The 12,205-nt window shown below is 44.6% G+C and overlaps 1 protein-coding gene across 12 annotated transcripts in view; it reads left to right on the top strand.

The window, feature by feature from the left end:
• foxp1b (forkhead box P1b) overlaps window positions 1–12,205 on the top strand; it is a 169,131-nt gene that overhangs the window by 136,105 nt on the left and 20,821 nt on the right. For all 12 annotated transcript variants that reach the window (XM_053866984.1, XM_053866981.1, XM_053866985.1 and 9 more), the window contains 2 exons: window positions 1,951–2,101; window positions 8,833–9,052. In XM_053866984.1, coding sequence (XP_053722959.1) covers window positions 1,951–2,101; window positions 8,833–9,052 — 371 coding nt within the window. The remainder of the gene's footprint in view (window positions 1–1,950; window positions 2,102–8,832; window positions 9,053–12,205) is intronic.

The raw sequence follows: 12,205 nt of genomic DNA, 5'->3' as shown, positions 1-12,205 counted from the left end.
CCACTTCTTGTTAACCTCTTATTTGGTCTATTGGGTCTGGGGTGCGGAGGGGGTTTAATGTGTCTACATGCTGCGAGTGCACAGGAGCTCCTGTCAGCTGATGGGACCCGCAGAAAAAAAAAATTAGAGGGGGAGAGTTTAATTCATTTGCAATAGTCGATTTATCTTTGTATTTCCAGAGCATTGGGATAAAAGACCCCTGTGAACTCCCGCCCCCGTGGCACTATTATATTTGTCTCAGCCAAATTCTGGTGAGACTTGAAAGGGGGGGGGGACTCAAAAAACGCTCAAATGGAGTGAACCAACAGTTAATACCAGGGACGTAAGGTCTGTCAAGGTTCTGCATTAATCCAGGTCTCACTGTTTAGAATGTGAATGAAGGATTTTATCTCAAACAACCTCAAGTTAGCTTCATTTACAGTGTTGATTCTTATGAACCCAGTTTGTTCAACAGTCACCATGTGTTTTGCAAATTTCATACGACTCATTTACCAATTTCTGATACAGCTGTGACCGGCTTTTGCAAAAAATTTGATGCTGTATTTCATCTCGCTGTGACTTTGACGTTGGAGCAAGCGTTGCCTTGCACCCTCTGACCTCAGTATAACATGACCAGGAGCGTGATTTAGATTAAACAGCACTGGGCAGAGAACATATAGAACCGGCGGGAGAGAGTTTCTGACAAGCTCCGTGGGGCGGGGGGGTTGTGACGGGGGACACAGTTTATCAGACATCTTCAGTGGTTTTATTGCTGCCAGTAACTGACCTGACATCCAGCACAAAGACCTTTTTTTTGTCTGCACTCAATTGTGAGAAGTAAACAAAGTGGTGTATCCTGTGTTTGGTAACAGGGTGCGGCGCTCTGCTTGGCAGACCCGGCTGTGCTTTTAGTGCCCCCTTCACCGTCCCGCCCGCTGCACAACCGCCTGTGTGTGTACTCATAAACAAGCCCAGTATCCTGCACTGTAACAGGCGTGTTTGTAAACATCCTGATCCACCTGCTTTTGATTTGACAGGCTGGGAAAACACAGGTGAAAGGTTGGGAAAGTACATGTCCCTCAATCTTAACTGCTGCGCTGCATCACGTAAATAAGCCAGTTAAGTTAAAATAAATAAATAATTTCATCATACAGTCGAATCAGGAATGAAGGGATTAACAGAACTAGTTGTCGAGACTCCTGTTTTGGTGTCACTTAAATAAACAGAGAGCTCGAAAAATAAGCTTCAACTAGACTATAAGACTCACCTCCTCCTGAAGGCTTTGAATACGATACACACTATTATACTGTGTTTGTTATTCTGCATATTCTTATTCCAACACCGCATACTCATAAATATCGAACTTTTAAACAGGTAAGGAAAGATTTGTGGTAATGCCATCATTGTTTGAGCTCACTAAGCTGGTCCCGACAGGTGTGAAATGCAGCAGGAAATGTTCATGTGGCGAATCCAAGCCGACGTAGCTCAGTTTTATTTTGAACAAGCCTCATTAATATAGGTTCAACTGACATTCCCCTGTGAAAAAACACAGTGGTGTGATGCTGAAAGAGTCCAACAGACTTGTTTGTAAACCGTGGAGTAAGCAATGGCAGCGATGTTTTCACCGGCGTGGAATTGAACACAGTCTTTCAGCGTTGTTTCGGGGTGTCATTGTGTCCCCCTTGACTCGGCACCAGAGAGCTTCAGTGGTTACTAAGCGCTTTGATTTAGTCACACGTTGTTTGCTGAATTATAAATGGCCGTAATTAAATTCCTGTTGCTCTTATTATGAATGATTAACTGTGTTGTTTCATTGTTTGTCGTTCGCCTGGCGACTCCCCGTTAATTAAGCCGACGCCAGAGACGTGTGCAGGAATATTACACTTGTTTTAAGTGCAGAGAACGTTTCATCAACCCCGTTTGTTGAGCGTGTTTTGGTCTGACGTTGTGCCCGGTCATGTGTCCTGCCAGGCTCAGGTCTCGGCGCAGCAGTTGGCCTTCCAGCAGCAGCTTCTTCAGGTGCAGCAGGTCCAGCAGCAGCATCTGCTCAACCTTCAGAGACAAGGGCTGCTCTCCATCCAGCCTGGACAGACGAGTCTGCCGCTGCACTCCCTCTCTCAGGGTCAGTATGGAATCAACTCAAACATCCTGTCCTTCACACCTCAGCTACACAGATGAGCTTTCTAGCCACCTTTTTGAAGGGCTCCATTTTGTCTTGCATCATTACTAGGGATGGGACTTTTACATTTTTACGTTTTTAGAAAGTTTCTTTCACATGGGACAGTTTCTGTGCACCACGTTTATAAAGTGACGTCCCAACAAGCAGAGAGCAAAGAGCTCCCTCCTCATTCTGATGTTAAAGCAAAACTGAATCATTCTGCCATCAAATATTTTTTTTAACCCACCCCTGATTATTATCCCTTTATTTACTTGGTAACATGGTCCATTTATTTTGTTTGTTTTGTTTTATGAAACTATTTGGTTGAACGAGTTTTCTAAACCGAATAAAGTGAAGTGTTGGTTCTGGTCTGTAGGAGATCACTCAGCAGAATGGTACAGTTTAGATCAACATGTTTCTGTTGTCAATAAAATAATTGAGTGCTTTAGATTTAAATCCGGTTGCACAGGCACACAGCTTGGCCATTATACAAATTCATTAAAAGTCAGTGAAGAACTAGCGACATGGCGTGAGCACTTTCAGCCACTTCGAGGGGAATATTTAAATGGTTTATTTAAAACAGTCCTCACAAAAAGTGATGTGCATCATTTCAAAAATATTTACATTGTGATACTGAATTTGAATTATTTAAATCTATTTGGAAATGCATAACAGAATTTCCCAACGATATTTGTTAGCGTTGTAGCTTGTGTGTGTTTCCATGCATATGTTATTTGCTGGTATCAGCCAATTATAATGTGAATACAAATTTGCTTAGTCAAAATGAGCAATTCAGTACATAAGCCTGTAAACAGTGCCATTGGCTGTGGACAAACCAACTTTCCGTCATAACTCAGTATAACATAAACTTAAGCGCGATCTAGCGCAGGAGGATGAAGTTATTACTAGTGTTTCTGTCTTGTTTTGGACAAAGACTTGTTCTTAAACTGTCAGCCGATTTATCTGATGGGAAATCGGTGGCTTATTTGACCAGGAAGTTTACTTCTTTATTTATCAACTTGTTGTCCAGGAGTGGTCCCTCTATGGGACAAAAGACGCTGTCATGCGGGTTTGAGGAGCATGACATTCGCCATTCTTTCCCGGCTAAAACAAACAGTTTTGAAATAACAAGATAAGGGCGATTAAAAAAGGGGAGGGCGCTTAGGTAATAGGCAAACACAAACACGTTTGTACAGTGGTGTTATTGTTTGGACTGGGTATGGAATCACTCATCCGGTTGCAGTCGATTGCCATAGGCACAGGCGTGGAGTGGCGTGTTGTGAGTGTGCTTTGTATATCTGTATGTCTCACAAACACACACCCCTTTAGTAAAGCATTACCCATCTGATGTGACTCAGTACCGCTGTTTTGATATGTTTAGTCCCATGACTTCCTGTTCCTATCTAATACTGATTAACCAGGAAGTTTGAGCTTCGCCCTCAGAGTTTAGGTGGTCTGACTTCACCTGCAAAAAGCAGAATTTGCTATTAAGGATGCACAGGAACCAGCAAGTGTAGAGGGCCGGAAAATTCTTGGATTCAGAAGCTGCAGCTGTTCGAGGGAGAAGGGATTGATTTTTGACCACACTTCACAACCTGCTTAGCGCCTTCTCTCAATACACTCATCGGCACCTCTGACAGCTGTTACAACACTTAGCCCCCCCTTCTAGTCTTCCTAGTATTCTACACATTTTCTGCTTGGCTGTTTGAGGTTATTGATGACCTTTCTCTTTTCCACATCACTAAACTCTTTCATGCATCAGCAGGCCAACCAGGTCTAATCTGCAACACTCAGCCAGCAGTGAGTGGTCAGTAGTGATGATCTGCTCTTTTCTAGTTCTTGTCATTATGGAGGCAGGGAATTACTATCCTCTCTACATATCATAATTTAGCCGCGGAGTTACTGTCTTCCTGTTTCCCTTCTCTAGAAACATATCAGTGTCAAAAAAATTATTAAAAAAAAACTGTTTTGATTCTGAATTGGCCTCTGAATGTGTCAAGTATGACAAAAAGTGAAATAGTAGTTGAGCAAGTATGGAATTAGATGATTATTATTGATATTATTTCTGCTAAGATAAAGCTAAAACAGCACCATTCGTTTGATTATAAAAGCACACAGAGAGTGCTGCCCTCATCCAAGCAGGTCAGTCACATCCCATATTGTGATCTCTACTCAGTACTATTCATTTCATCTTCACAACTCAGTGTTTTAGCATGTGATGCAGGCACGTGCACAGGCATTGTGATCAAGCCGCAGAAAAAGGCCAGTCAAATAATCAAACTTGAGAGCTCCTTTGAATGTGACTTTACGGTGGCATCGTGGTCAGAGCATGTCCCTGTGCAACACTATCGTCAGTTTGAAATATCAAATTAACATCAAGCCCGTTCAGTATGTTTTTAACAACCAACCAACAATCCAAAAAATACCTGCACCCTGTTTTCACCCTGTATGATGCTGCTGGTGGGAGGAGCCACTTAGTGGGAGGAGCTTGCAAGGTTCGTGGTCCAGTCAGGAAATCATTCTCACTCAAACTTCAAGAAATTCCCCCTCTGATATCAAAATACATTTGGGCGGTACTAACTTTCTCAAGATCTAAGAATGAAGGAGAAAAGAAGGGGCGCTTTTCTCTTGCAGGGAAAAAGGGGTGCTGCGGAAGCAAAAATGAACCAAAATTGGCGCTACAGCTTTAGCCTCGACAAGTTAGGAACCAAAAAAAAAGTGTTTACCAAGCTGGGAATTTGGAACACCACCGAAATATTGCTAATTCCCTGTGAATGGTATCGACATTCATTCAGTGATTTTCCTAACAGACAGACAAAGCATCACCTCGCCTCCTTTCCAGAAGCAGTTCATCCCTAAAACGGCCATTACGCGTTCAAGATTGGGCGGCTGGTCGTGTCTTTGATATGGTGTTTATTGTTATGCTGAGCAAATACAATGAGCAGTAAAGGATTTAAGACAACAGAAGACAGCTGCCCCTTGTGCCCTGTAAATTTGAAAAAACATCTGCGTGACCTCACTTTGTCCCCTTTAATTTATGCGCTTGTGTTTTATTGGCCATGTCAGCGACAAAGAATTATTCAGTGTACTTGCTTGTATACATCCCAACTCCAACGGCCCCATCTCCCTCTGGGAGAGAGAGAGAGTTTTGGCGCGGCACAACATCATTTAAGTTGTCCGGAGGAGGCCGGTGGGACAGTGACAAGACAAATTTGTTGGTAATATGAAAGCAAAGAATGTTGCTAGCCATGAAGTGTTCACAGAACAGCAGCAGATCGGGGACAGTGGCGGGCGGTGCGCCTGACCTGTCAGTGATTGATACATCCAGCGGTGGGTTTCTGGTCCGACAGCATTAGGACGGGACATATTTCAGGCCGGGGGTGGTGGGCCGAGGGAGGCGGGGGGGGGCGAGGGTGGCGGCACATCAGCAGGCCAGTGATTACTTCAACATAAACAGAGGGGCAGCAAAGGTCCCAGTCTGACGGAACAATGAACTAATAGCAATGTCACTGTCCCCCCATGGCACCGGCGCTGTGTGTGAGAAGTAACAGCTCGGTTTAAAGAGCCCCGAGCACCGGGGGCCATTTTTTATGTGGGGGGATGATGGCCCGCAACTGATGTCATTATGAACCTTAAATCAACTTTCTGCTTGCTTGAACATGGTCACCTGGGTGCGGGGGACAAGGACAGGAAAAGGTTGAAGAGCCTGGCCTGTCTCGGTGCCAGAACTACCTGCAGAGGTAAAATTGAGTTGGGAAGCCGGTGATCAATCAAGTGTCCCAACAACATACATTTTTTAAAGTGCTTGTCTGGATTTCCCCGTTGTTAAGAGCGGAACAGTTGTGTTGAAAAATGGAAAGAGGAGAGATAAACCAATCCGGCATTTAAAGGATGGACAAACCCGAGACCAATGGAAGGGGATTTACAGATCAATGTCATTATGTGTCTCCCAGTAATCAGATGGAGACCTCTGCTGGAGAAGCCCAATGTGTTTTGTTCCAACAACAATGCCTCGGACGCATTTGTGTAATGCTGTTTTATTGTCATTTATTTGGAACCATGAGCCATCGCCAACGCTGAACTTGCAAAGGTTAGGGTTAGACTGGGGCGGCGGCGGCGCTAGCAGAGAGCAATAAAACTACAGACTGGACACAGAAAGAGACACCTCGGTCCCAGTCCGTTACCTCTCTCATCTGAGCGCTCCATCCGTCGCTGTTTCGTCTGAGTAAACAGCGGTGTTGGGGTCACCGGGACTGCTGGGTAATTGAGCCAGTGTGGGCCACCCTGTCAAGCACATCGGCTAAAAATACATCGCCTACTGTCACTGGGCACCAAGTGGGGGGAAAATGATTGTTCATGCTGTTGGACACCGGTGACCTTCCCCTTCCATTCTGGACAAAATAAAATACACACACAAAAAAGAAACAGGTCGTTGAGATGAGGACTCTTGTGCGTAGTCTGAAATATTTATGATCAAATATACCCACCAAGTCCATCTTTTCTTGCTTGTACGAGATCATGGTCATCATCTGCCGTCTTTCGTTTTAGCTGGCTCCTCCAGTTCCCTGAGTTACTCCAGGACTGGACATTCTCTCAGTAGCATTTGTACTCTAGAGTTGTGAGTGACAGTTACATTGTTGGACCGAGGCAGAAGGAGCTCCCGGGCCCAGCTCTTGTCCACGTCGAGCCGTGGTCCTGGCGCCATTCAACTCTAGGATCCAACCATTCACCAGGGTCTTCTTTAATTATTTGCATTTAATGAGTTTTACGGTTATTATTTTGTCATCTAAGCGTAGCAAAGGCACCTCACACCATGTGACCCCAGCTACTGTAACTCTTAATTCAATGGCCTGCGATTATGCACGTGAAAAAAGGTGCGAGTCAATGATCATGCCAACGCGCTGACTGCAGTATTGGACATGTTTAGCTTGTCAGGGATGTGCTTTTCCATTAGAACCCATCAAAGCACTGAATGGAATGTGCGAGGAGAGCCGGGGACAGAAAGAGCCGGTCCGGCAGTTGGAAATATTTGAATGAGAAACAACGCTCCTCGGAACGTGAAAGGATTATTGATTTGTCCCGCTATCATTTCCTGCTCTTTGATATGCAAAGGATCTGGTGTGAATTTACAGCAACCTATCAGACTCATTTCACAGCCCTCAGTCCGCCCGTCTCTCTGGAGTCCTCCGCCTCATTAGGCCAATGTTCTCCATTACAGGCGTAATTAAAATCTTTAGCAGCTTATCAAATTAAAAAAAAAAAAAAAACATTTTCACTGATGGTATTGAGATCTTCGCTGCGCCGTTATTTTCCACAACAGGAAGGGATGGAGACGGAACGGTTTGGCACACAATGTGTGACAATCTGGTGCTCGGAAAAGAGCACTTGTGCTATCTGTGAAGCTGATGATGAGAAAGAGGGAGGTGGGGGGGGGTCTGGAGAATATGAACTCAAGTAGATAAGCATGTGCAAATCATCTTTCATTTGCCGAAGCTTTTTCTGAGACAGGATTTAATTAATTGTAATGTTAAACGTCGCTTTGTGCTTGAATTCCGCACGTGTCTGAAAGCTTTCGACTCCACTCAAACCCGCCCAAATACAAACCTGCGTCTGAGAGTAATACGCTGTTTTAGACCTTAAATCAGACCAGGCTTCCTTTTAAAAATGGATCTGCAAAATTGAAAGTGTGTGTTTGTCACTCCCCACAGCTGATAACATGTATGTTAGGTTCAATGTTTTTGGACTGAAATATGTGCACTCCTTAAAGTCAATTGAATTTGAAGATTAGTTTTCACTTTTTGCCCACAGTCTTTTTATAAATGTGTTCACCACTTAAATTATTAATAAAAACGTGTTAAAACAATTTAAATAAGTAACGTGAGATATTGTTCCGAGACCAGTTACACTCTTCTGCCTTTCAGAGTATCTTTCCCATCCTCCAAAGGCTGCATTTTATTCATTCATTTTAGTATTTTAGAAAATGTAATTGCCCACCTTGTCAAATGCTCCTTTCCAGAACATCCTCAGGCTACTACTCTCACATTCCTAGGCACTAACACTTTTTAAGACTCCAACCTGGATGTCACTCAGAACCCCACAACAACCCCTAGATGTGCTTGCAGTTCACAGAAATACATCTTCAAGGGATTTTTTTTTTTTTTTTTTCAAAGAGCTGCGTGAGCTGCAGCGTGCTTGACTTGTTAAATGAGGTTTAAGTCTTCTGTGTCAATTGGAGGCGGCGCAGAGCTTTAAGTATTTTGCACATTAATGCGCTTTTGAGAATATTACCCCGGGGTCCTGTTTCTCAAGGAGGCAGGGGTGGGATGTTTTCTTGTGTAGCTATTGTAAACTTTTTGTTGTGTGTGTTCTGCTCCTGTCGGCGGTTGAAAGAACACGCGGGTGATTATTCAGATTTCATGCCTTGTCTGGATGTTAATTATTTACTCTGGGCATGAAATGTGTGTGAATGCCAGGGATTTGTGTGTGTACAAACACGCTTCAGATCCCAGGAAAAAAAAAAAAGAAGAAGAGAGCGGATCGAGTCGGATGCTCAGGCTTTGAGTGTTTCACCCTGTAGCGGAATGTTTTCTAGTTAATAGGCACTTTTGTTTACAGATGCGTGATTTAATTAAGTGGTGAAGTGGAGAGTTGGATTAGCTGTTAATTGATTTAATTATCCAATTTGTTTGGGGCAGGCATGATTCCAGCGGAGCTGCAGCAGTTGTGGAAGGAGGTGACGAACGTGAAGGAGGAGCACAACAGTACCGCCAACAATAACAACAACAACGGCAGCAGTAACAACAACAACAACGGCCACCGGGGCCTCGACCTGTCGTCCCCGGCCACGCCAAAGAACCCACTCCTCAACCAGCACGCCTCCACCAATGGGCAGTACATGAGTCACAAGCGGGAAATGTAAGTTCTTCGTCGCTACCAGCCGACAGCTAGCTTGATCCCGACCGGATGTGTCTCTTGGCAGGATTGTGGTGCTTTGTAAATCCACTGCCACACTGCGACGTCACTAAAACACCACTGCTCATTCCCACCTGATCAGGAGCCGAGTTTGCGCTGGCTTCAGCATTACGCGATAGACTAAACGCCCGGTGTAGCGCATTTTCCCAAACAGGATGAATCATCCATTACAGCTCCGAGCGCTGCGTGTCTGCATACATGCATGCATGTTTGTGTTTGTCTGAAAGGAAAGAATTAATTTGGCATCTTGCACATTTCTTGCACCAAAGCCTGATCTTTGAACTGCTCGCGAGGAGCCTCCAGGCACCATGAGCTCACTGCATAGCATCTGACTTGTGTTTCAGTGATCAAAAAAAACCCACGCATCATTATGGAAGCAAAGCCCATGAAAACATGTTTTACACAGTAAACTTGAAGGCTTTTGGAGGTGAACGGCGTGGCTCCAGGGCGGGGCTAGCTGACGGTGATGGGGAGTGATATGGCATTGAAGAGATGGAAAAGATGCGTTTCCTTATGATTGTTTATGGATATCATCTCACGAAAATGCCTCATGTCTTATAACCCAAACCTATTTGTGACTCCTTTGACTGCTGGTTTGCTGCGTTATTTATTGATTTACTTGTCAGATCTAAGGACATTAGTGTTGTCCAATGCCATCACTGTTTTTGACGGAGTATCGGCGCTACTTTTCTCCAAGGCCGGTGGTGCGGTCCAGGCGTGCGTCAACTTGTTTAGCAAAAACAAACCCAAATTAAACTCCAGTAGTGCTTCACACCTTGTGATGTTCCTCCCCCCTGAGGGGATCAGAGCGAAGAGTTGAGGTCATGTTTCGGGAATAAACCCCTGAGCTTTAATTTTCAAAATTACCGGTTCAATCACCTGAGGAGAGAAGAGGGATGCAGCGCAGAGCGTCACAAACAAGGTGAGCGGAGTCAGTGGCAGCAGAAGCCCTGAACCAGCCTCTCGCTGAGGGCTGCATGAAACATTGGAGAAGACATAATGTAGGCGCTGGCAGCTTTCGCCTTGCGCTGACTGTCAGAGATTAAAGAAGATGTCAACAGCAGTTTAACACAAGCTTAAGTGAAGACGGCAGCTCCGCTCTGAATATTCTCGCAGTATCTTAGATCTGTCAGAAAAGCAAGCAGGTGATTTCCATCCACCCCGTCTGCTCGGCAGTGTCATGGATTACCTCGCCGTGGACGGCTGATACAAAGGGAAGGGAGAGCATTCCCCTTCTAAACGTTGGACCCTGCTAATGTCGCCGGGCCTTTTTCTTGTGTTAATTTAGAGACACTTTAATCGCCAATCTATCCAGAGCGTTGTTCCTCGGCTTTTGATGATGCGGGCGCCATTCTGATTGGACGGCGTGGAACGTGAAATAATATTAAGTATGATTATTCTAAGCAAAGCTCTGAGAAAACGTCTGCATTATAATCCAGGGATTTGAATAATCAGGTTGAAGATAATGGCCTGGGCCGACCCGGGCGTAAATAGAGAGCATCCACTCGCGCCCCCTCGCCCTCCCCCCACCCGGGGCCCAACTTAATGAACTTTTAATTGATGCGCTTTCGCGAGTCCTTTTGTCATGCCACCGAAACAAGCCTCTCTCCTGATGGGTCTGTATTTCTGACCGGCTTCAGATTGGTTTACAGAAGTGCCCAAGTACCATGTAGTTAGTTTCATGTGTCATATAAAATCTGCCCAGGCACAACGACGCCTGCAACTAAAACCTTAAGTGCCTCCACAGGAATCACTCACCAGCTTTGCACTTCCGTCTTAAGGAAGGAGGAGAAATTCAATCACTGCCAGATTGACACAGCGAAGATGAGGCATGTGTTCCTGCTTTTAGTTGTCTCACCGAACACCGTGGCAATCAGTCTAAGATTTCTGTTATTCCGAACAACATCCCCGGTACGGCCGGCATCTAACTCACTCAAGCTGTCAGCCATCGCCGTTTTTCCAGCCAAGGAGCCGTGATGCAGCGAAAGCGATATACCCCTGTGAGCCGGGTCATCTTTATTCAATGATTTGCTTATTTAAATGAAATGTGTCTGATCTGTATCTGACACAAATTCCCACCGCGTTCAGCGATGTACAGGGAAGCATCCTCACAAAGCACTTGGCCCACTTTACTTCCCAACAACAATCAGTAACCGCAGCTCAGGGACACGGCAATCTGTTGAGCAGATAAATAATCAGATTTGACTCGCCGCTACTGTCTCGCTCGTCTTTCATTAGTTTGAGAAAATAAAAATCAGCAACACAAACATGGGTCTCATCGTTGAAGAGCCACAAATACAAGGAGCGCAGTGATCAGTGGCAGCATCGGAACATAGCTCCACAGTCTGGAAAACAATGATACGTATTCGTCTCTATTGATTCTGATCTTCAATCGAATGCAAAAATGAAATAACTCCTCTAGAGTTTTGAGATCCTTCAGATCAGGTGTGGGCATTTTACATTTCCAAAGGGAAAAGACTAGTACACAGCGAAGGGATCCAACAGAGAAACTTAAAGAGCAGAGGGAGTTTTAATATCTGTTGAATTGGTGACAATAAAAATGCTAGTTTTTCTCTCCAACCTGCTGCCGTCCGCCTCTTCATATGACTGGCCAGATGCGTGACCTCAGATTTTTTTTTTCTGTTAAAAAACACGCCCTAAGCCACAATAGTCTTTTGACCACCATGATGCCTTATGTGTTATCTGCATGCTTCTTCCTCGATTTAATACATTTGATCATGTGAGATTTCTTCTTTAAAAAGAGACCATTATTCTGAAGGCGTGGCAGCTTGCATTTAAGCCGTGACGGTGCGTCATGATTGTTTACATGGCAAGGAAACCTTGTTACCTGCTGTGATGGTTGTGAGGGGCTGTCAAAGAAAACCACAGAAGGGTCTTGAATTTGACTTCAATTTTGTTGCTTTCATAATATAAAACAAGGCAAAATTGGAACAATTCTGATCTTTCATAAATATCGCACTGTGGATAACACATTTAAATAGAGAACAGAAAGGCTCTGTTGGCTCTGTTTTATTCTGTAGTTTTGGGCGGACCTCATGAGGGCCACATAAATACATCCAAAGGGCTGCATGTGGC

Source organism: Synchiropus splendidus, chromosome 6 (genome assembly GCF_027744825.2).
Source record: "Synchiropus splendidus isolate RoL2022-P1 chromosome 6, RoL_Sspl_1.0, whole genome shotgun sequence".
In the NCBI taxonomy this organism is placed as follows: Eukaryota; Metazoa; Chordata; class Actinopteri; order Syngnathiformes; family Callionymidae; genus Synchiropus; species Synchiropus splendidus.
Note: the sequence above shows the minus strand (reverse complement) of the source record. Positions and strands in the feature narration are given on the sequence as shown.